This window comes from Oncorhynchus kisutch, linkage group LG5, assembly GCF_002021735.2.
Source record: "Oncorhynchus kisutch isolate 150728-3 linkage group LG5, Okis_V2, whole genome shotgun sequence".
In the NCBI taxonomy this organism is placed as follows: Eukaryota; Metazoa; Chordata; class Actinopteri; order Salmoniformes; family Salmonidae; genus Oncorhynchus; species Oncorhynchus kisutch.
In genome coordinates, this window is record NC_034178.2 from 22,637,813 (window position 1) to 22,662,599 (window position 24,787).

The 24,787-nt window shown below is 41.6% G+C and overlaps 1 protein-coding gene across 2 annotated transcripts in view; it reads left to right on the top strand.

The window, feature by feature from the left end:
• Window positions 1-24,787, top strand: part of fer1l4 (fer-1 like family member 4) — a 106,828-nt gene that overhangs the window by 61,460 nt on the left and 20,581 nt on the right. For both annotated transcript variants that reach the window (XM_020484052.2, XM_031824689.1), the window contains exons 29-40: window positions 487-648; window positions 1,250-1,421; window positions 11,549-11,658; window positions 14,571-14,690; window positions 19,659-19,698; window positions 20,776-20,870; window positions 21,083-21,214; window positions 21,372-21,488; window positions 21,705-21,832; window positions 22,180-22,350; window positions 22,488-22,642; window positions 23,316-23,497. In XM_020484052.2, coding sequence (XP_020339641.2) covers window positions 487-648; window positions 1,250-1,421; window positions 11,549-11,658; window positions 14,571-14,690; window positions 19,659-19,698; window positions 20,776-20,870; window positions 21,083-21,214; window positions 21,372-21,488; window positions 21,705-21,832; window positions 22,180-22,350; window positions 22,488-22,642; window positions 23,316-23,497 — 1,584 coding nt within the window. The remainder of the gene's footprint in view (window positions 1-486; window positions 649-1,249; window positions 1,422-11,548; window positions 11,659-14,570; window positions 14,691-19,658; window positions 19,699-20,775; window positions 20,871-21,082; window positions 21,215-21,371; window positions 21,489-21,704; window positions 21,833-22,179; window positions 22,351-22,487; window positions 22,643-23,315; window positions 23,498-24,787) is intronic.

Here is a 24,787-nt window from a genome sequence, read left to right on the forward strand (position 1 = left end):
TATACAGTACAGTGAGTGCATACAGTATTATGTGTATGTGATCCCTGTGGGATATGAACCCAAAACATTGGTGTTGCTAGCGCAACACTCACCAACTGAGCTATATCAATACCTTTTGATGGCTGCTGTACTACAGTATGTTGAGTGTGTTTCCTATCATGTGATGCTGCTGCCTCAGTGCTATGGTGTATTGAGTGTCAGTTGAAACCACTGTGATGCTTGTGTTCATTTGAACATCTTGGCCATGTTCTGTTATAATCTCCACCCGGCACAGCCAGAAGAGGACTGGCCACCCCTCATAGCCTGGTTCCTCTCTTGGTTTCTTCCTAGGTTCCTGCCTTTTCTAGGGAGTTTTTCCTAGCCACCGTGCTTCAACACCTGCATTGCTTGCTGTTTGGGGTTTTAAGCTGGGTTTCTGTACAGCTCATTGTGACATCAACTGATGTAAGAAGGGCTTTATAAATACAATTGCTTGATTGTGTTCAGGTGCTGTATTGGGGTGTGCGAGACCTGAAGAGGGTCAACCTGTTTGAAGTGGAGAGGCCTCAAGTGAGAATGGAGTGTGCGGGACAAAGGATCGAGTCAGAGGAAATCGAGGGCTACAAAGTCCTTCCCAACTTCAAAGAGGTTGTCAAACACTTTGATGTGGTAAGTACTTATTTTCCACTGACAAAACTGGCCCACTGTGTTTAATATTGAACTGTAGCTCCAGGTTTTAGATGTGAATTTTTAACATGAGTACTTGTAGTACAAGCTAAATTCACCAGAAGGATTACTTCAAGGGGGGTTGGACACATTTGCTGCCTTTAGTCCAGCCATTCATTTAGTGTAAGAGTACAAAAGTCTGATGCTTGATGATCAGAATGTATGCTTTTGTCCCCGTCTAGCATCTTTCAATCAGAGACCAAATTATACAGATCAATGACACTAATTGATCAATTAAGTCTCATAGAGAAATGACAAACAGAACTGTGGCCCTCAAGGGACTATTTATTTTTGTAGTTTTATTTAACTAGGTAAGTCAGTTAAGAACAAATAAACCCTAACCCGGACGACGCTGGGCCAATTGTGCACCGCCCTATGGGACTCCCAATCACGGGCGGTTGTGATACAGCTCGGAATCGAACCAGGGTCTGTAGTGACGCCTCTAGCACTGAGTTGCAGTGACTTAGACCGCTGCGCCACTCGGGAGCCCCCAACTAGAGTTGTGCATCCCTGATCTCCAGTTTCTTGTTTTATCCCCCTATAGGACCTTCCAGAGCTGACGTACCTTCACCCTCCTCTCACCATCTTTGTGATGGAGCAGCGGGCATTCGGCAGGCTGGTACTGGTGGGAACACACGTGGTCCAAAGTCTGATGCAATTTGCACCAAAAAACTTGGAGGAATGGGGAGACGATGAGGAGGAGCCTGAAAGTTGGGGTACGAGTGACTAACATGTTAGTCCTATCTTTTACCCTAGGTCTTTTTTTGTTTACAGATAAACCTATCAGGACTCAGGATGAGACCCAGATGCAGACACAGGAGGCGGATGGTTCAGTTCTCAGATAATTTATTATAACACAGGGAGCAGGCAAAGGGCAGGTCGAAGAGGCAGAGGTTCGTGACCAGATCAGAGTCCGACAGGTACTGGACGGCAAGTAGGCTCAGAGTCAGGGTTGGGGCAGACAAGAAAGGTCAGACCCGGAAAAGCTAGAAACAAAAAACTAGAGAGCAGGGAAAACAGGAAACACGCTGGGACGACCTGACAATACAAGATGTACTGGCAGAAACAGAAAACGCAGGTAAAAATACATAGGGGATGAATCAAAATCAAATTTTATTGGTCACATACATGGTTAGCAGATGTTATTGCAAGTGTAGCGAAATGCTTGTGCTTCTAGGTCCGTCAGTGCAGCAATATCTAACAAGTAATATCTAACAATTCCACAACAAATACCTTATACACACAAATCTAAGTAAAGGAATGGAATAAAATATACGGATGAGCAATGTCAGAGCGGCATAGGCTAAGATGCAATAGATAGTAAAGAATACAGTATATACAGTGCCTTGCAAAAGTATTAATCCCCCTTAGCGTTTTTCCTATTTTGTTGCATTACAACATGTAATTTAAATAGATTTTTTATTTGGAATTCATGTAATGGACATACACAAAATAGTCCAAATTGGTGAAGCGACATGAAAAAAATGACTTGTTTAAAAAAATGTAAAAACATTAAAGTGGTGCGTGCATATGTATTCACCCCTTTGCTATGAAGCCAATAAATAAGATCTGGTGCAACCAACTACCTTCAGAAGTCACATTATTAGTTAAATAATATCCACCTGTGTGCAATCTAAGTGTCACATGATCTCAGTATATTTACACCTGTTCTGAAAGGCCCCAGAGACTGCAACACCACTAAGCAAGGGGCACCACCAAGCAAGCGGCACCATGAAGACCAAGGAGCTCTCCAAACAGGTCAGGGACAAAGTTGTGGAGAAGTACAGATCAGGGTTGGGTTATAAAAAAATATCTGAATCTTTGAACATCCCACAGAGCACCATTAAATCCATTATTAAAGAATTGAAAGAATATGGCACCACAACACACCTGCCAAGATAGGGCCGCCCACCAAAGCTCACGGAAGAGACCAAAGATAACCCTGAAGGAGCTGCAAAGCTCCACAGCGGAGATAGGAGTATCTGTCCATAGGACCACTTTAAGCCGTACACTCCACAGAGATGGGCTTTACGGAAGAGTGGCCAGAAAAAAGCCATTGCTTAAAGTAAAGAATATTAAACACGTTTGGTGTTCGCCAAAAGGCATGTGGGAAACTCCCCAAACATATAGAAGAAGGTACTCTGGTCAGATGAGACTAAAATTGAGCTTTTTGGCCATCAAGGAAAATGATAAGTATGGTGCAAACCCAACACCCCGAGAACATCATCCTCACAGTGAAGCATGGTGGTGGCAGCATCATGAATACAGGGAAATTCCTGAAGGAAACCGGTTTCAGTCTTTCAGAGATTTGAGACTGGAACGGAAGTTCACCTTCCAGCAAGACAATGACCCTAAGCATACTGCTAAAGCAACACTCGAGTGGTTTAAGCTGAAACATTTAAATGTCTTGGAATGGCCTAGTCAAATCCCAGACCTCAATCCAATTGAAAATCAGTGGTATGACTTAAAGATTGCTGTATACCAGTGGAACCCATCCAACTTGAAGGAGCTGGAGCAGTTTTGCCTTAAAGAATGGGCAAAAATCCCAGTGGCTAGATGTTCCAAGCTTATAGAGACATACCCCAAGAGACTTGCAGCTGTAATTGCTATTACAGGTGACTCTACAAAGTATTGCACGCTCAAGTTTTCCGTTTTTGTGTGTTATTTCTTGTTTGTTTCACAATAAAAAAATACTTATTCAATCAAAATATTCAACAATATCAAAAGCTTTTGACAGGCCCTCAAACAAAGCAGCACATTTATTTTTTGTGTCTTAAAGCACTGACAAGATCATTAATAACTAAAGTGGTTGCTATAATAGTGTATGCCCAGGCCAAAACCCTGATTGAGGGCAAAGTTGAATATTTACCAAGGACTCAATCTTAACTGGACAGGAAAGCCTTGAAATGGGATGATAATGATCAATACTATCCCGCCCTTATGGAGTGGCAGCACAAGAGCTGATTTCCATCATTTGGGAATATTTCCTGATAACAATGTCAAATTAAATTTATGGGTTATTGAGCCAACCACGATGCACACTTAAGCAGACCGGATCCAATTGGTTGTTCTCTGTTGATTTCTTGTTGTCTATTGCTAGCAAAGCATCCAGGACTTACTTTTCTGTAAATATCCCCCCCAAAAAAGCTTTAACTATCATTTCTCTGATCATTCAACAAGTTTCCCATATCAGCATCCAGCCTAGTATCATTGTGAATAGACTTAGCAGTTCTTTCTAAGAGAGCCTGCTGAAATAAAATTATTAAATGCATCAATGATGGCATTTTTTTCCAGAATGAGGCCAGTGTCTGAATTAATTTGTTGTGGCAGAGAGGAGGAAGTAGAAACCTTCAGTGATTTGACAGTTTTTCATGAACTTAGCAGGGTTCCCATTACAATACGAAAGAGTGGTTACATTTAGCCTTTCTGATATGTCTTACACAATGATTCCTTAGTTGCTTAAAAGCTTGCCAGTCCCGTCCTAAGCCTGTGTTCCTAGCCTTGACACAAGCATAATTAATTTTATTAATGACTCAGATCAATCAGAGTTGACTTTGAAGGATCTTTAGTGTTGGGCCGTGTAGGCTTAGTCTCCAGCTGGGTTAGGTTTAGGTCATTACACGTCTTTTAGATTGTCTGAAGCCTGCATTTCCCAATCGTAATTTAGGTCACCCAGGATAATAACTTTTGATTTAGTAAAAAAAAGACAACATACTAAACTCAGCAAAAAAAGAAACATCCTCTCACTGTCAACTTTGTTTATTTTCAGCAAACTTAACATGTGTAAATATTTGTATTAACATAACAAGATTCAACAACTGAGACATAAACTGAACAAGTTCCACAGACGTGACTACCAGAAATGTTATAATGTGTCCCTGAACAAAGGGGGGGGGGGTCAAAATCAAAAGTAACAGTCAGTATCTGGCAGAGGTGGGACCAAGTCATTGTTTCACAAGTCACATGTAAGTCTCAAGTCTTAGCACTCAAGTCCGAGTCAAGTCTCAAGTCAAGACCGTCAAGTATTAAGTCAAGTCTCAAGTCCTAAACTTTGAGTTTCGAGTCCTAAACAAGTCATAATGTGCTCTTCACCAAATGTAATACCATTTCATATTTAAATAATAGTTAGTATATTACATTAACGCAAATCATGAATGCTTTTAAAAATATCTCTGTATTTATTACTTAAACGTTATATTTCCAAGGAAATACGTGGGTAGCCATTTGAAAGACCCCCCCCCCCCAATAGTGATCGACTATTGAGAATCGCTATGGGGTGCAATCGGGCGATGTAGGCTTGTACACAATCGCCCAACCTTAACACACACACACACACTCTCTGTGTGTGGTTACAGTAGGCTAACGTATGTTAATGGTTTTAGGAACAGCAGTAACATCAGGCAGGATTTAGGCTACCAACTGCCTAGCCATTTGTAGCTCAATCTTGGGTGAAATTATCAAGTTCCCTCACTGACTGACTGTGTGGAGGCTCATTGATTTAACGTTATGTTAGTCTACATGCTAGACTAGCAAAGTTATTCATTTTTTTGCCAATAATAGCCACGACTTACCGTTCTTTGTGCAGCTTCAAATGTCGAACAAAGTTGTAAATTGTTGCCCTCCGTCTATAATTTTCTTCCCGCATGTTTTGCAAGTTGCAATCTTTTTGTTGTTGTCTTTATATACGAAAATAATAATTTTGGTTATTATTTTTCCAAGGGCTCCATCTGAATTCACCTGCCGACCCTCTGCACTGCCATGCACAAGTTTTTCTCAGCTGGCACAATTTGATTGGCTGCTGTCAGATTCAAACTGTAATCCATTAAATGAAGAGTTGATGCACTGCACACTTTTTTAAATAGCATAATTTTTCATATTTGTGATTGGGGAGGGTAATCAAGTCAGGTCGAGTCAAAAGGCTCAAGTCCAAGTTAAGTCACGAGTCATTGGTGTTAAAGTCAAAGTCGAGTTGCAAGTCATCGTATTTGTGACTCGAGTCCAAGTCATGTGACTCGAGTCCACACCTCTGGTATCTGGTGTGGCCACCAGCTGCATTAAGTACTGCAGTGCATCTCCTCCTCATGGACTGCACCAGATTTGACATTTCTTGCTGTGAGATGTTACCCCACTCTTTCACCAAGGCACCTGCAAGTTCCTGGACATTTCTGGGGGGAATAGCCCTCACCCTCCGATCCAACAGGTCCCAGACGTGCTCAATGGGATTGAGATCCGGGCTCTTTGCTGGCCATGGCAGAACACTGACATTTCTGTCATGCTGGAGGGTCATGTCAGGATAAGCCTGCAGGAAGGGTACCACATGAGAGAGGAGGATGTCTTCCCTGTAAAGCACAGCATTGAGATTGCCTGCAATGACAACAAGCTCAGTCGGATGATGCTGTGACACACCGCCCCAGACCATGATGGATCCTCCACCTCCAAATTGATCCCGCTCCAGAGTACAGGCCTCGGTGTAACGCTAATTCCTTCGACGATAAACGCGAATCCAAGTCAGAGACAAAACCGCGACTCATCAGTGAAGAGCACTTTTTGCCAGTCCTGTCTGGTGCCCATAGGCGTCATTGTTACCGGTGATGTCTGGTGAGGACCTGCCTTACAACAGGCCTACAAGCCCTCAGTCCAGCCTCTCTCAGCCTGTTGCGGACAATCTGAGCACTGATGGAGGGATTGTGTGTTACTGGTGTGACTCGGGCAGTTGTTGTTGCCATCCTGCACCTGTCCCGCAGGTGTGATGTTCTGATGTACTGATCCTGTGCAGGTGTTGTTACACGTGGTCTCCCTGTAGCGTTGTCTTAGGTGTCGTTCAGAACGGGAATTGCAATTTATTGCCCTGGCAACATCTGCAGTCCTCATGCCTCCTTGCAGCATGCCTAAGGCATGTTCATGCAGATGAGCAGGGACCGTGGGCATCTTTCTTTTGGTGTTTTTCAGAGTCAGTTGGCCTCTTTAGTGTCCTACGTTTTCATTACTGTGATCTTAATTGCCTACCGTCTGTAAGCTGTTAGTGTCTTAACGACTGTTTCCACAGGTGCATGTTCATTAATTGTTTATGGTTCATTGAATAAGTATGGGAAAGAGTGTTTAAACCCTTTACAATGAAGATCTATGAAGTTTTTCTGTTTTTTTCCCCGAATTATTCTGAAAGACAGGGTCCTGGAAAAGGGACACTTATTTTTTTGCTGAGGTTAGTGAACTAGACAAATGCTAGCCGAGGGAGGATGGTAAGACCCCTATAACTGTTATGAATACATGTTTTTCCCAGACACAGCCTTAAAGTAGAACTGACAGCATTTTTGCAGTATAAAACCCCTCAAATCTGTTGATATACACCCCCAAGACACTTTTGATAATTTTCTGACAAGCGAGCACTTATATATGTTAATTTTCACGTTTTCAGAAATTCTTAGAACTTTGGGTTTTACATGTCTATACGTAAGGCATTTGTGAAAATTCTATCACAGTATGAAGTGGAAAAGCGGCCGTGAATTTTGGACAATTATTACACACTGCACGAAATAAAACTTAATAAAAACATCTGTCTCATCCATTACCGGAGTCTATGCAGACCAGTGCACCATAGCCAACCAGAACTAAATTAGGCTTTTTTGTAAGCAAGCCATTTGCCACACAGACCTTCCATCATTCACTTTGAACTTGACTGTGTTTACAGACAGTTGCGTGACTTTAGATCATTCGAACGCATTCGCCAAAAGCCACAATACCACGGAAGTCCTCATACATTTGGGAACTTTAAAGTCCTACTGACCATACAACCATACAAATGTATTTTCCTGTATGCACATCAACAAGATCAACAATTAATGCTAGCCAGAGTAAGATGAGCTAAAAACTAACGAAGGAACATTAGATGAAACCTCTCAAACTTTTTCAGCTAGTTGGCTGTAAACATTGCACTAATAAACAATAAACAATAAACTTGCATGCAACCAAGCAGCTAACCAACCAAGCTAACTGACCAGCTAGTTACTTCTAGACACAAATGAGAGAACACCTCACTCTGACCATTTTACTCGCCCTAGCAGAGCTGGTTAGCTAGGCTGTTTACATTTAATACAAATATTAAAAATTGGTCATTTAGCAGATGCTCTTATCCAGAGCAACTTACAGTAGTAAATGCATACATTTTCATACTTTCTCGTACTGGTCCCCCATGGGAATTGAACCCATAACCCTGGTGTTGCAAGTGGCATGCTCTACCAACTGTTATCTAGAACGTTCATTACTTTTTTTGCCTGTGTTTACTGACACGTTCATATTCAGCGGATGTTGCATGTTCGTAAATGTATAAATTATTCTATGCTCTGACACACTCAGACGAGAGTGCTCTGAAATCCGAGTAGATAGCCAGAGTGAATTTGTGAACGCAAGAGATATGCTATCTGGATAAGTCATTCAATTTCTGGGTAGCTAACCAATTGACATCTGCATCTCTAGCTGTGTATAGCCCCTGAAAAACAATGAGGGGAAAAAGTCAGTAACTCACCCACTCCTCCAATGACATGACATGATCCTCCTAGCAGCTAGATTGCTAGCTAATGTTAGGCTCTGTGTTTTTAGCTTGCTACATAAATAGATACGCTAGCTGATTAGCTACATTATGACTGACTTGTGATCATTGACCTTGCTAGTTTGATTGTATTGACATTCTCAGCCTTATTTACTGTACATTTGTCTGTTTTTGTCCAAAATTTGTGTAAATGAAACTGGAACAGTGCATCCCGAATGGAGGCAGGAAACAATGTACCAGGCCAGCTGTGATTTGCAACCTGATAGCAATAGAAATGTATTGGTGAATTATATTAACCATGCATTGAACGGCATCCATCTATTCTGCCAACAATGCCTTAGTGTACGTCATGGAATGTTAAGTCTGATACAACCTATTTTTAAAACCTCTTATGAAATTTAGAATTTGATATTTTTTATATTTTTTTTACTGATTTTATGATTGTCTCTATGTTTCATATCTGCAAAGTAGTTAAAACGCTGTCAGCTCCACTTTAAAGATAGTGACTAATCATTTTTTGGCAAGGGAAATGGATTTCAGTAAAGAGACAGAAATTATTTTACCCTGTCTGTTAGCTCTGAACACATGAATATCCTCAATATTAATATCAGAGTCCAAAATGTCCACAGATATCCAAGTTTCAGTCAATACCAGAACGTCCGGATTTGTCTGCATAGCCGAGATCTTGATGTAATCCAGTTTAGGAAATAAGCTCCTAACGTTCAAATGCATCAACCCAAGTTCTTTACGATTTTTATAGTCACATGGAGTCTCCAATTTAATGATGGTTGATATTGATAATGTTGGTATGGCTATAAGGTTGCATGCAACTGCACCATTTGGTTTATTCCTATTTGTAACAGAGGAGACATTGAAATTACTTTTCCAAGGTTGGCACCAATGGGGCCTGAGGCCGCAGCCAATGTCAGTATGAGGAACTCTGAGTAACCAATGATGGAATGTTTGGACACACCTACTTATTCCAGGAGTTTCCTTTATTTTCTGTATTGTAGAATAATAGTGAAGAGATCAAAGATATGAAATAACACATATGGAATCATGTAGTAACCAAAAATGTGTTAAACAAATCCAAATATATTTTATATTTGAGATTCTTAAATGTAGCCACCCTTGCCTTGATGACAACTTTGCACACTCTTGGCATTCTCTCAACCAGTTTCATGAGGTGGTCTGGAATGCAATTAAATTGACAGGTGTGCCTTGTTCATTTGTGGAATTTCTTTCCTTCTTAATGCGTTTGAGCCAATCAGTTGTATTGTTGGGGTGGTATACAGTAGTAGATAGCCCTATTTGGTAAAATACCAAGTCCATACTACGGCAAGAACAGATCAAATAAGCAAGGAGAAATGACATGTCCATAATTACTTTAAGACATGAAGGTCAGTCAATACGATTTTTTTTTTTTTTTTAAGTCTCTTCAAGTGCAGTCGCAAAAACTATCAAGCGCTATGATGAAACTGGCTCTCATGAGGACCTCCACAGGAATGGAAGACCCAGAGTTACCTCTGCTGAAGAGGATACGTTCATTAGAGTTACCAGCCTCAGAAATTGCAGCCCAAATAAATGCTTCACAGTGTTCAAGTAACAGACACATCTCAACATCAGCTGTTCAGAGGAGACTGCATGAATCCGGCCTTCATTGTTGAATTGCTGCAATGAAACCACTACTAAAGGACACCAATAAGAAGAAAGGGCTTGCTAGGGCCAAGAAACACGAGCAATGGACATTAGACCCCAGGAAATCGATCCTTTGATCTGATGAGTCCAAATTTGAGATTTTTGGTTCCAACCGCCTTGTCTTGTCACAGAGTACGTGAATGGATGATCTCTGCATGTGTGGTTCCCACTGTGAAGCATGGAGGAGGAGGTATAATGGTGTGGGGGTGCTTTGCTGGTGACACTGTCTGTGATTTATTTAGAATTCAAGGAAACCATCCCATCTGGTTTGTGCTTAGTGGGACTATCATTTGTTTTTCAACAGGACAATGACCCAACACACACCTCCAGGCTGTGTAAGGGCTATTTGACCAAGAAGGAGAGTGATGGAGTGCTGTATCAGATGACCTGGCCTCCACAAACCCATTTGTGATGGTTTGGGATGAGTTGGACTGCAGAGGGAAGGAAAAGCAGCCAAAAAGTGCTCAGCATATGTGGGAACTCTTTCAAGACTGTTGGAAAAGCATTCCAGGTGAAGCTGGTTGAGAGAATGCCAAGCGTGTGCAAAGCTGTCATCAAAGCAAAGGGTGACTACTTTGAAGAGTCTAAAATATTTTGGGATTTGTTTAACACTTTTTTGGTTACTACATGATTCCATTGTGTAGAAAACTGTCATGGTCAAAACATATTGACTAGCTAAGATGGGGAGATGTCTGTCCATAATAATGCGCTACTCTATCTTCTTAACAGCACTATCAACAAGGCAAGTCCTACAGGCTCTAGTTTTGTCGCATCTGGACTAGTGTTCATTGCAATTGGCTCAGAACAGGGCAGCACTACTGGTCCTTGGATGTACACAGAGAGCAAACATTAATAATATGCATGTCAATCTCTCCTGGCTCAAAGTAGAGGAAAGATTGACTTCATGGGGCGGCAGGGTAGCCTAGTGGTTAGAGTGTTGGACTAGTAACCGGAAGGTTGCAAGTTCAAATCCCCGAGCTGACAAGGTACGACAAATCTGTCGTTCTGCCCCTGAACAGGCAGTTAACCCACTGTTCCTAGGCCGCCATTGAAAATAAGAATTTGTTCTTAACTGACTTGCCTAGTAAAATAAAGGTAAAATAAAAAAATCTAAAAAATCACTACTTGTATTTGTGAGAGTTATTGACATGTTGAAAGCACCGAGCTCTGTTAAAACGACTAGCACAATACTACATAGAGCCATGGCATCATGGAACTCTATTCCACATCAGGTAACTGATGCAAGCAGTAGAATCAGATTTTTTTTTAAACATATAAAAATAGACCTTATGGAACAGGACTGTGAATCAACACAAACATAGACACTGGCACATGCATACACACACATGATAACATACTTACTATACACACAAGTACACATGGATTTTGTGTTATAGATATGTGGTAGTGAAGTATGGGCTTGAGGGCACACACTTAGTGTGTTGTGAATTCTGTAATGAATGTATTATAATGTTTTTAAAATAGCATAACTGCCTTAATTTTGCCAGACTCCAGGAGGAGTAGTTTCTGCCTTGACAGCAGCTAATGGGGATCCATAAATAAATAATCAGTCCCATGTCCTCTCTTTATTGCCTTCAGAAAATAACCCCCCCATGAGGACATCCCTTCTCAATACAGTGAAGCAAATGGACCTGAGAGGCCTTCCGATCAAAACCTCCAAGATTCCCATCAACCCCCTAAACTTCACTGTGAGTAGTTGTACCTTAGCCTATCTCATATTTCTGCTCAACTGAGCCTTCTGCAGCTCCTCTCTTTACTGATCAATCAACCCACCTACAAATGCATTTTCCCTCCTCCATAAAGACTAAAAAGACAAAGGTTTCCATTTATGCTAAAGCCCTGTTTATGCCTGGTGCTAACAAGCATCCTTTGTCCTGATCCTGTCCACATTCTGATTGTGCCCAAACTTGTGCCTGAGCTAGCCAGGCAAACATTGTGCAATGTGGTTTGCTGTAATACTAGTGCCAGTCGTTTGTCTCAGAGGCCACTGATTACTGTTGGATTAAATGCACAACATGCTCACAGCGGGTGTCCTGTTGATTCCCCGCTGAGGAGCACTCAATCTGTTTCACACTCTCTCGCCCTGCACCTTGGCTGGGTATCTGTCCCCAGTTTTGTCAATGCTTGTTTATTTACCGGAGCTTTGGTAGTCCCACCGTGACGCTGGCACGTTTTGGAATTCTAACCCTTTTTAACATTGTGTGTTTGAGCTACAGACTATCTATTTCTTCTGCATCCACTGATTGCATTATGTGTGATTAACAGGGGCTGAGCTAGAGCCGTGTTTGTGAGAGAAGGGCGGATCCTGAAAACAGTTATTATTCTCCCAAAAACATCTGTAAATTCGTACCGGTTTAAGTTACAAACAATCATGACCCATCTATGAAAAGCTGAGACTCATGAACGCTCAAAAGTTTTCAGTGGTGGCAAAAATACCCAATTGTCATACTTGAGTAAAAGTATAGATTCCTTAGTCGAAAATTACTTAAGTGAAAGTCCTCCAGTAAAACACTACTTGAGTAAAAGTCAAAAGGTATTTGATTTTAAATATACTTAAGTATCAAAGTAAAAGTATAAATCATTTCGTATCCCTTATATTAAGCAAACAAGATGGCACGATTTGCTTTATAAATGTTATATATATACAAAAAATATAATTTGTGTTTTTACCCCTTTTTCTCCCCAATTTCATGGTATTCATGGTAGTTGTTACAGTCTTGTCCCATCGCTGCAACTCAACTTTCGACTGAAAGGTCGAAAGCGAAGGTCGAAAGCCGTGCGTCCTCCGAAACACAACCCAGCCAAGCCAAGCCGCACTACTTCTTGACACAATGCCCGCTTAACCCGGAAGGCAGCCGCACCAACGTGTCGAAGGAAGCACCGTTAACCCACCACAAGTGTCGCTAGTGCGAGTTGGGACAAGAACATCCCTACCGGTCAAACCCTCCCCTAACCCGGACGACGCTGGGCCAATTGTGCACCGCCCCCTGGGTCTCCTGGTCGCGGCTCAAACCAGGATCTCTAGTGGCACAGCTTGCACTGCGATGCAGTGCCTTAGACCAGCACTCAGACATCATTTACAAAAAAAAGGTTTTGCTAAGTTTTGCTAAAGTAAAAATACTTTCAAGTACTGCTTAAGTGTTTTTTGGGGGGGTATCTGTACTTAACTTTACTATTAATATTTTTTGACAACTTTTACTTTAACTTCCCTATATTGTACTTTTTATTCCATACATTTTCCATGGCACCCAAAAGTACTAGTTACATTTTGAATGCTTAGCAGGACAGGAAAATGGTCTAATTCACACACTTATCAATAGAACATCCCTGGACATCCCTACTGCCTCTGATCTGGTGGCCTCACTAACACATGCTTTGTTTGTAAATTATGTCTGAGTTGGAGCGTGCCCTTGGCTATCTGTAATTAAATAAAAAATGGAAAATGTGTCCATCTGCTTTGCTTATTATAAGGGATTTGAAATTATTTATGCTTTTACTTTTGGTACGTAAGTACATTTTAGCAATTACATTTACTTTTAATACTGAAGTATATTTAAAACCAAATACTTCTAGACATTTACTCAAATGGTATGTGGTGACTTTCTAGTATTTAGTGAGTCTGCCAGATCAGAGGGATGACCAGGGATGTTCTTGTAATTAATAAGTGCATGAATTGGACAACTTTCCTGTCCGCCTAAGCATTCAAAATGTAATGAGTACTTTTGGCTGTCAGGGAAAACGTATGGAGTAAAAATTACATTATTTTCTTTAGGAATGTAGTGGAGTAAAAGTAAAAGTTGTCAAAAATATAAAGTACAGATAGCCCAAAAAACTACTTAAGTAGTACTTTAAAGTATTTTTACTTAAGTACTTCACCACTGCCGGTTGTTGGGGACTCGGCAGAAGCGAGTACCCCACAGCCAGAAGTTCCTGTTTTCAGGGGAAATGGAAAGAGAGCTTGTTATGAGACTTCAGCTTTTGGACAGTAACAAGGCGACACTCAATCTTAGCTCCTCTTCCACATTTACTGGATTGGCTGATCAGTGCGGCAGAGTACCTCCAACAAAAGTTTTTTCCCCTTCTTGTCAAGACCATTATGTAGGCGATCTAGTTTCAAGTGTTTCTTTAACACCTGTTACGTTAGGTTAGAGGTTCTTCGACAGTACACAACTAAAATATAAGCACCCCCTATTTGACCTTTAACCTTTTTTGATGATCATAGGAAATCCCAGGACAGAGTGTCTTTAAGTTCCCCTAGTTGCTGTCACAAACTCCACCATTGTCTTTGACTAGTTGGATATTTATATTTACATAAGGCATTCTTATAAATGTATATTTGTTTATCAGGTTTTTGCTGACATCATTGGTGAACTGTAAGCAATGCAATGAATGAAAGAAGTGAATTTCACTGTGGGATTTCCTGGGACTGATAAGGTTAAATGTTCCTACTATTGCTTGTTTTGAATAATACAAAGCAGCAATATTGTAGTATTGTATATTTCCTCTGTACATATTTTACTGAAAAGGCATGGGGTCTTATAGTGCAGTATGAGATTTGTGACAGAATAAATCCATTTCAAATCAACTTTCTCATCCTCAGTCTCCACTGAACAAACTCAAGAAGAACAAAGTGGAGGAACTTGAAGAGGAGACCCCAGAGAAAGAGGAGCTGGATTGGTGGTCCAAGTACTATGCGTCATTGGAAGAGCTTAGAAACCAGGTATATTTATTTATTTATTTATTTATTTTACCTTTATTTAACCAGGTAGGCAAGTTGAGAACAAGTTCTCATTTACAATTGCGACCTGGCCAAGATAAAGCAAAGCAGTTCGACAGATAAAACGACACAGAGTTACACATGGAGTAAAAACAAACATACAGTCAATAATGCAGTATAAACAAGTCTATATACAATGTGAGCAAATGAGGTGAGAAGGGAGGTAAAGGCAAAAAAGGCCATGATGGCAAAGTAAATACAATATAGCAAGTAAAATACTGGAATGGTAGTTTTGCAATGGAAGAATGTGCAAAGTAGAAATAAAAAATAATGGGGTGCAAAGGAGCAAAATAAATAAATAAATAAAAATTAAATACAGTTGGGAAAGAGGTAGTTGTTTGGGCTAAATTATAGGTGGGCTATGTACAGGTGCAGTAATCTGTGAGCTGCTCTGACAGTTGGTGCTTAAAGCTAGTGAGGGAGATAAGTGTTTCCAGTTTCAGAGATTTTTGTAGTTCGTTCCAGTCATTGGCAGCAGAGAACTGGAAGGAGAGGCGGCCAAAGAAAGAATTGGTTTTGGGGGTGACTAGAGAGATATACCTGCTGGAGCGTGTGCTACAGGTGGGAGATGCTATGGTGACCAGCGAGCTGAGATAAGGGGGGACTTTACCTAGCAGGGTCTTGTAGATGACATGGAGCCAGTGGGTTTGGCGACGAGTATGAAGCGAGGGCCAGCCAACGAGAGCGTACAGGTCGCAATGGTGGGTAGTATATGGGGCTTTGGTGATAAAACGGATTGCACTGTGATAGACTGCATCCAATTTGTTGAGTAGGGTATTGGAGGCTATTTTGTAAATGACATCGCCAAAGTCGAGGATTGGTAGGATGGTCAGTTTTACAAGGGTATGTTTGGCAGCATGAGTGAAGGATGCTTTGTTGCGAAATAGGAAGCCAATTCTAGATTTAACTTTGGATTGGAGATGTTTGATATGGGTCTGGAAGGAGAGTTTACAGTCTAACCAGACACCTAAGTATTTGTAGTTGTCCACGTATTCTAAGTCAGAGCCGTCCAGAGTAGTGATGTTGGACAGGCGGGTAGGTGCAGGTAGCGATCGGTTGAAGAGCATGCATTTAGTTTTACTTGTATTTAAGAGCAATTGGAGGCCACGGAAGGAGAGTTGTATGGCATTGAAGCTTGCCTGGAGGGTTGTTAACACAGTGTCCAAAGAAGGGCCGGAAGTATACAGAATGGTGTCGTCTGCGTAGAGGTGGATCAGGGACTCACCAGCAGCAAGAGCGACCTCATTGATGTATACAGAGAAGAGAGTCGGTCCAAGAATTGAACCCTGTGGCACCCCCATAGAGACTGCCAGAGGTCCGGACAGCAGACCCTCCGATTTGACACACTGAACTCTATCAGAGAAGTAGTTGGTGAACCAGGCGAGGCAATCATTTGAGAAACCAAGGCTGTCGAGTCTGCCGATGAGGATATGGTGATTGACAGAGTCGAAAGCCTTGGCCAGATCAATGAATACGGCTGCACAGTAATGTTTCTTATCGATGGCGGTTAAGATATCGTTTAGGACCTTGAGCGTGGCTGAGGTGCACCCATGACCAGCTCTGAAACCGGATTGCATAGCAGAGAAGGTATGGTGAGATTCGAAATGGTCGGTAATCTGTTTGTTGACTTGGCTTTCGAAGACCTTAGAAAGGCACGGTAGGATAGATATAGGTCTGTAGCAGTTTAGGTCAAGAGTGTCCCCCCCTTTGAAGAGGGGGATGACCGCAGCTGCTTTCCAATCTTTGGGAATCTCAGACGACACGAAAGAGAGGTTGAACAGGCTAGTAATAGGGGTGGCAACAATTTCGGCAGATAATTTTAGAAAGAAAGGGTCCAGATTGTCTAGCCCGGCTGATTTGTAGGGGTCCAGATTTTGCAGCTCTTTCAGAACATCAGCTGAATGGATTTGGGAGAAGGAGAAATGGGGAAGGCTTGGGCGAGTTGCTGTTGGGGGTGCAGTGCTGTTGTCCGGGGTAGGAGTAGCCAGGTGGAAAGCATGGCCAGCCGTAGAAAAATGCTTATTGAAATTCTCAATTATGGTGGATTTATCAGTGGTGACAGTGTTTCCTATCTTCAGTGCAGTGGGCAGCTGGGAGGAGGTGTTCTTATTCTCCATGGACTTTACAGTGTCCCAGAACTTTTTTGAGTTAGTGTTGCAGGAAGCAAATTTCTGCTTGAAAAAGCTAGCCTTGGCTTTTCTAACTGCCTGTGTATAATGATTTCTAGCTTCCCTGAACAGCTGCATATCACGGGGGTTGTTCGATGCTAATGCAGAACGCCATAGGATGTTTTTGTGTTGGTTAAGGGCAGTCAGGTCTGGGGAGAACCAAGGGCTATATCTGTTCCTGGTTCTAAATTTCTTAAATGGGGCATGTTTATTTAAGATGGTTAGGAAGGCATTTAAAAAAAATATCCAGGCATCCTCTACTGACGGGATGAGATCAATATCCTTCCAGGATACCCCGGCCAGGTCGATTAGAAAGGCCTGCTCGCAGAAGTGTTTCAGGGAGCGTTTTACAGTGATGAGTGGAGGTCGTTTGACCGCTGACCCATTACGGATGCAGGCAATGAGGCAGTGATCGCTGAGATCTTGGTTGAAGACAGCAGAGGTGTATTTAGAGGGGAAGTTGGTTAGGATGATATCTATGAGGGTGCCCGTGTTTAAGGTTTTGGGGAGGTACCTGGTAGGTTCATTGATTATTTGTGTGAGATTGAGGGCATCAAGTTTAGATTGTAGGATGGCTGGGGTGTTAAGCATGTTCCAGTTTAGGTCGCCTAGCAGCACGAACTCTGAAGATAGATGGGGGGCAATCAGTTCACATATGGTGTCCAGAGCACAGCTGGGGGCAGAGGGTGGTCTATAGCAGGCGGCAATGGTGAGAGACTTGTTTTTAGAGAGGTGGATTTTTAAAAGTAGAAGTTCAAATTGTTTGGGTACAGACCTGGATAGTAGGACAGAACTCTGCAGGCTATCTTTGCAGTAGATTGCAACACCGCCCCCTTTGGCAGTTCTATCTTGTCTGAAAATGTTGTAGTTTGGAATTAAAATGTCTGAGTTTTTGGTGGTCTTCCTAAGCCAGGATTCAGACACAGCTAGAACATCCGGGTTGGCAGAGTGTGCTAAAGCAGTGAATAGAACAAACTTAGGGAGGAGGCTTCTAATGTTAACATGCATGAAACCAAGGCTATTACGGTTACAGAAGTCGTCAAAAGAGAGCGCCTGGGGAATAGGAGTGGAGCTAGGCACTGCAGGGCCTGGATTCACCTCTACATCGCCAGAGGAACATAGGAGGAGTAGAATAAGGGTACGGCTAAAAGCTATGAGAATTGGTCGTCTAGAACGTCTGGAACATAGAGTAAAAGGAGGTTTCTGGGGGCGATAAAATAGCATCAAGGTATAATGTACAGACAAATGTATGGTAGGATGTGAATACAGTGGAGGTAAACCTAGGTATTGAGTGATGAAGAGAGAGATATTGTCTCTAGAAACATCGTTGAAACCAGGAGATGTCATTGCATGTGTGGGTGGTGGAACTAATAGGTTGGATAAGGTATAGTGAGCAGGACTAGAGGCTCTACAGTGAAATAAGCCAATAAACACTAACCAGAACAGAAATGGACAAGACATATTGACATTAAGGAGAGGCATGCTTAGTCGAGTGATCAAAAGGGTCCGGTGAGTGGAGAGGTTGGTTGGTGATTTAGACAGCTAGCCAGGGCATCGGTAGCAAGCTAGCATAGGATGGAGGTCTGTTGTTAGCCACCTCCTGCGCTCCGTCAGTAGATTAGTGGGGTTCCGTGTGGTAGAGGGGATCAATCCAAATCACACAACAACAACAAAAATAAAAACAATAGATATAGTTATAGAGGCCCAAGAAGAAAACATAATAATAATAATAAAAAAATAAAAAAATTGTCCGATTGTCTATTCAGATAGCAGCCGGTAAGACAGCTAACGGTTAGCAGGCCGCAGATGGGCGTTCAGGTAACGTCGCGACGGAGGAGCCAGCCGAATAACTCCTTCGGGTAGGTAACGTCGGCAGTCCAGTTGTGAAGGCCCGGTGGGGCTCCGCGAAGGCAGCAAAACGGGTCCGGATAGGCGACTGCAGCCCAGGTGCGATTGATGGAACTCAGGAGTGATTGACGGAGCTTGCTAGCTCCGGAACAATTGATGTTTGCTCCGGAATCGACGAAGGCCGATAGTCACACGGATAGCAGCTAGCTAGCTGTGAGATCCGGGCATGAATGTCCAGAGAGCAGTCGAAATCCAGGGACATGGAGAGAAAAATTGGTCCGGTATGCTCCGCTCCGAGCCGCGCTGCGCCGTACAGAACTGGCGATAGACTTTCGAGCCAAAGGATAGCCGATGACCACAAACCTTGGTTAGCTGAACACCAACGACTTGCCAGTAAAGGAGCCAACTAGCTTCTGAACTAGCTTCTGGATTAGCTACTGGCTAGTTTCAGGCCAGCCTCCTGGAGTTTCTGGCTAGCTTCTTGGAGGATTACAGATCTGAGGTAAATAATACTTTTTTATAAATATACATTGGTGAGGCGGGTTGCAGGAGAGTGTTTATAGTGAGTGTAACTAAGCAATGTTTTTATACCAAGGGTGGGCTTGGTGTGCTGAAATGTAATCCAACAAAAAAAAGACATGGTTCATAATTACATCAGATGTTTCTGGAAGTCTCTGGTGGGCCAAACCAACATTTGTTGTTGAGGGCCAGGTTTGTTGCAACTGTATACAGCATCAGCATACAATCAAATCACTATTTTAATTTGTTTTGCAATACCTTTTTCATTCATAGGAAATGTCAATATTTGGTTTTTCTACAGTACTGTTTATCTGTGTATCTACACTAATGTTTATCTGTTTTGATGATAGTGAGACATATTTTTTATTATTTCCAGACTGAGAACGAGGAGGACATGGATGAACAACAGGAAACAGGTACTCCACACAGCTGAGAGTTGTTGTCTGTCTAATACAGATGTCTACGGCCCAGTCTTAGTTTAGATGCATAGGGGAATGAAAATCGTCACAGACGATGTCTATATTGTGTGAACTCCTCCTTTCAATTGTTCAATTCAACTGGGGTGAGTTTCCCAAAACGTCATAGCTACAATGGAAAATGCAACCATTTTAAAATCAATATTTGACTGTCAATCTTAATGAAGTCTTAAGTACTTTGCTGCTCTACAAGTGATGCAGGTATGGTTCATCAAGAAAAGCAGTACCTTTTACTTACGAAGCTTTTGGTAAAATCACCCCAGAGCTTTTGAAATTAAATAATTCTATGTATACTTTACTTTCTTACTTGCCCTGTTCTTCATACATTTTTGGGGATTCTAATCTTTTATACAAGAGTTTAATATAATGACATTCCCAGCATCCATTAATACAATGTTTTCAGAGTAAAAACTCTATGGACACTATAAAAGCTCAACCAAGTTTATTCTTCCAAAAGGATCAAACAGCTGCTTTAGACTAACATTTTCACACAAGCACTGATATTTAGCCCTTTCTCCTAGGCTGAGTCTCCTCCTACCCATCTGAACAAACATTATCTTTACTGCTAGGCAGGAAACTAAGTAATAGGCCCTAAAGTTTTCTTTCTCCCTTAATAACGTGACCTGACCTCGACCCCCTTCATCACTAATCCATGGCTCTCTGCCCTTATCAATGCCTGCCACGTGATCGCTTCCCTGCACTCAGCACATTCCAAGTTCAATTGCACACACTATATACCTTCCTCCTACAGAGGAAGTTATATAACCCTAAGCACTCAATAGTTCAATAAGATCGCTGATATAATGTAAACGTTATACATTACCCTCTCTCCCTCAGTGACATGAATACGTATGTTTCATATTCTCAGAACCCAACAGCAGTAATGCATCAGTCTCGTGTGCCAAGTGATCCTTTCCCCACCTCAGTGTGGAAATCTGCACACGCTGTATCTCATTGAAGGCTTCAATGCACAGAGCAATTGTAATCTCTGAGTTAAAGGTCATGTTTATTCAACAGATGTTGGAACATTAGAGGCAGAGGAGGAAGATGCTGTGATAGTGGAGATGGAGCCACCGCCCAAACCGAAACGGAAAAAGATAGCAACTCTCCAGGTGAGAATGTTCTCTGTGAGAATTTGATGAAGCCTGTACAGCACTATGGCAGGTGTGGATGGGGGTGTAGATTCAAATCCGGTCCACGCCTTCTCGCACACCATACCTCTTCCTTACTTTCTTCTATCTCCTCATTGTGTCTGTCCAATATACTTGAAAATGTGAGCAAAAAATACAGTAAGGCTACATTAATAACCTGGGTGTTTTCTCAGCTCTATAAATCAGAACTGGAGAATGAGTTTAGCGAATTCATGGATTGGCTGCACACATTCCCCATCTACAAAGGCAAAGCCAATGAAGAAGAGGATGAGGATGAAGAGGAGAGAAGCATGGGGAAATACAAGGTGAGCGAGATAAGAACACATTGTTACTCTAGACCTAAGAGAAATGTGTCATAAGTGTCTTAGAGAGTCACACTATTGTGTCAAACCACTCTTCAGTACTGATACTGTGTGGTTGGTTGAGACAGTGTTAGTAAAAAAGTGTTTTTTGTTACCACAGGGTTCTTTTTTGATTTATCCCATCTCACCTGAGGACGAACATGCAGAGCGCCAGATTACCAAAGGAATTCCCCAAAATACACCCATTAAAGTACTAGTGCGGGTGTATGTTGTGAAGGTAGGCTTATAAGCTAGCATGTTTTTGTTGCTTATGTTTTCAAGACATGTGAACTGAATTCGAAAAACCTCAGCACAACTCCATTGCTATGCAATTTCAAAGTAATTAATAAATTACTAATATGTTAATACAATGTTATTACTCAAGTAATAGCAACCATACTACATAAGAGCAAATTAAGGAACAATGTTATCAATCTCCCCCATGAATTTCCAGGCCACCAACCTGGCCCCTACTGACCCTAATGGGAAGGCAGATCCCTATGTGGTGGTGAAAGTTGGTGGACAGAGCATGGACAACAAGGACAGCTATATTCCCAAACAGCTCAACCCAGTGTTTGGCGAGTGAGTGGCAACAGGAAGAATTATAAACATTCAACTACCGAATATGATTATACAGAGTTAAACATTAAACCAAAAACTCTTGCTTGTCGAACTGCCGACATGAATGATGTCATTGTGTTTTCTTAAGGCGGAACCATTTGCAAGGAGTATTGCAGAAACTATCACTATTTATGCAGAAACTATCACTATTTAACAAACACATTAAAGGCCCAGCGCAGTCAAATTCAGATTCATATCCTCTTTGTACAATAGCTGAAAAATCTGTGAAGGTGTGACAATATGATTAGCGTTATTTTACGAACGTTTCTGCATGTATGGAGTTTTCACGTGTTGCATTTCTCCTGTAGAGTGTTTGAGCTGACCGTGTCCTTCCCACTGGAGACGGAAATTACTCTGATGGTGTTTGACCACAACTTGGTGGGCTCTGATGACCTCATCGGAGAGACGCGAATCGACCTGGAGAACCGTTTCTACAGCCACCACCACGCAGGCTGTGGCATCGCCCTCTACTATGACAAGTGTGTCTGATATTCCTGTCCATACAGGACCTTACATCTCAATAATGTGCACAAGATATTACGGTGCATCAGATTGGCATAACCTCATCACTGGTCTTTGCAGCGTCATTTAAGGCAGCTGTTTTCTGTGATTGCAGAGACGGATACAATAAGTGGAGAGATGCCAAGAAACCATCCGCCATTCTGGCAGAGCTCTGCAGGAATAATGCGATTCCCTCTCCGGAATACCGTGAATTGGAAATCAAAGTTCTAAACAAGATCTTCAAAGTGCCTGATGAAGCATTTCCTGAAGGTATGTTTCCTTTATCATGTGGGTCGTTCTGTACGAAACTGAAGAAAAGAAAAGACCGTATCCAGGATTCAATCAGATCAGCGGTAACCCGGGTTAGCCGACAAACGCATAGCTTTTCATTGCTTTTGTTTAGGCAGTGTCGGAAGTGTAATTGCGTTGGAACTGTCAAATCGGTGAGCAGTTGCTCTTGTGGTTGTTGTCACGAAACCACAGTCGTCCTTATATCCCACCAGCGTTAGAAGTTTAGAACGAGAAAGTGTAGGCTATATAGAGACAATGATTCTCAAATTGAAAATCATTAGACAAAATAATAAGGATTTAGAATAAGGATTACATCACACATTCCAGTTTTCAAACTTGTAAGGAAATTAAATGCTGTAGAGTCTAGATCCAAATATCAAATATACAGCATGGATATTTGGTATATGCTGTATATATACCAAATATCCTTGCTCCAGAGGACATTTTCATGTATTACATTTCAGATTGATCCAAAAAGTAATTAGCTTTTATTTTTTTTGAGTTTCCTGTGGAAAAACCCATAACTGATTTACACAGATAGCAATCATGTGCCAATTGACAATATTTGCAGCTGCATTATAAGTATGTTAATGACTAATCCATAACATGAACAAGTGGCACTATCACAATCATGTTTCCTTTGTGTCCTCAGAGTTGCTGAAGAAGAACAAGAAGACAGAAGAGGATCTGCATGAGCTGGATGAGCACAAGGCCCTGAGTGTATTGCACCGGTGGGGGGAGATGAGAGAGTTTTGTGAGGGAGCCTGTCCCCTTGTACCAGAGCACGTGGAGGTACGCTCCCTCCTCAACCCTGAGAAACCAGGACTGCCTCAGGTGAGGGCACATTTCTTACAACAAATGCAGTTCAAAGTGCTTAACAACAAATAAAATAAAAGGTGAGAAATACAACAAAAGCTTAGGCAAGATTACAATTGTATAACAATAGTAAAATAACAGTGAATATGAGAGACTAACGCAGCAGTAATTGAAAGGGGATAAAATAAATAAGATATACAGTATGGGATAAAATCAATAAAGTAAATAATATGGCTAAGACAACTAAGAACACCCTTGGTAAAAGCACAGCTAAAGAGAAGCTTTTATTTGTTCTTATTTATTTTTTGTACAGTTTCTGAAGCCATCAAAATCCTCATTAGTCCAGGGGCCAGTGGAAAAATGTGTTCACTTTGGGGGATAACCAATATGTGAAATTTGTCCAGGCTGGCCCATGGACTATCTGGCAGGCTGTTCCAAAGGCTAGGACCATAGTGGCTAAAGGCAGCCTCACCAAAAGTTTTTGTTCTGGCTTTGGAACAAAAACAAAAAACAGTGTCAGGGGATCTGAGGGACCGACTAGGCACGTACAGTGAGCTACAAAAGTATTTGCTGTTTGTTTTGGTTTTGTTTCAGATTATTTTGTGCCCAATAGAAAGGAATGGTAAAATTATGCATTGTGTCATTTTGGAGTCACTTTTATTCAAAATAGGAATATGTTTCTAAACACTTATACAATTATGTGGATGCTACCATGATTACGGAAAATCCTGAATGAATCATGAATAATGATGACTGAGAAAGTTACAGATGCTCAAATATCACACCCCACCCAAAAATGCTAACCTCCCCTGTTATTGTAATGGTGAGAGATTAACATGTCTTGGGGGTATGATATGTGTGCGTCTAACTTTCTCAGCTGACAGTATGCACTTTAACATCATAGTCTTTTGTATCATTTCAAATTTAATGTGCTGGAGTACAGAGCCAAAAACAAACAAAAAATGTGTCACTGTCCCAATACTTTTGGAGCTCACTGTATCTTAAGCCTTGTTCACACTGGCAGTTTGAAGTAACTCAAATCCTATTTTTTTGGCATATCTGATTCGAATCTGAACTTTTTCCTGCAGTATGAACAGCCAAAACGCACATGTAATCAGATATTTCAAGCCATATTTTAAACTACCTTCATAGGTGGTTTGAAATCAAATACAAGTCTGATTCCTGTCAATACGATTTGTCTGAACTGTCAAATCTGATTTATTTGCCATCAAGTGTTTGTTTTTTTGTTTTTACTGTTATTTGGCATATCTTGTCACTTGCTAGCTACTCTGTCGACAGTTTGACAAG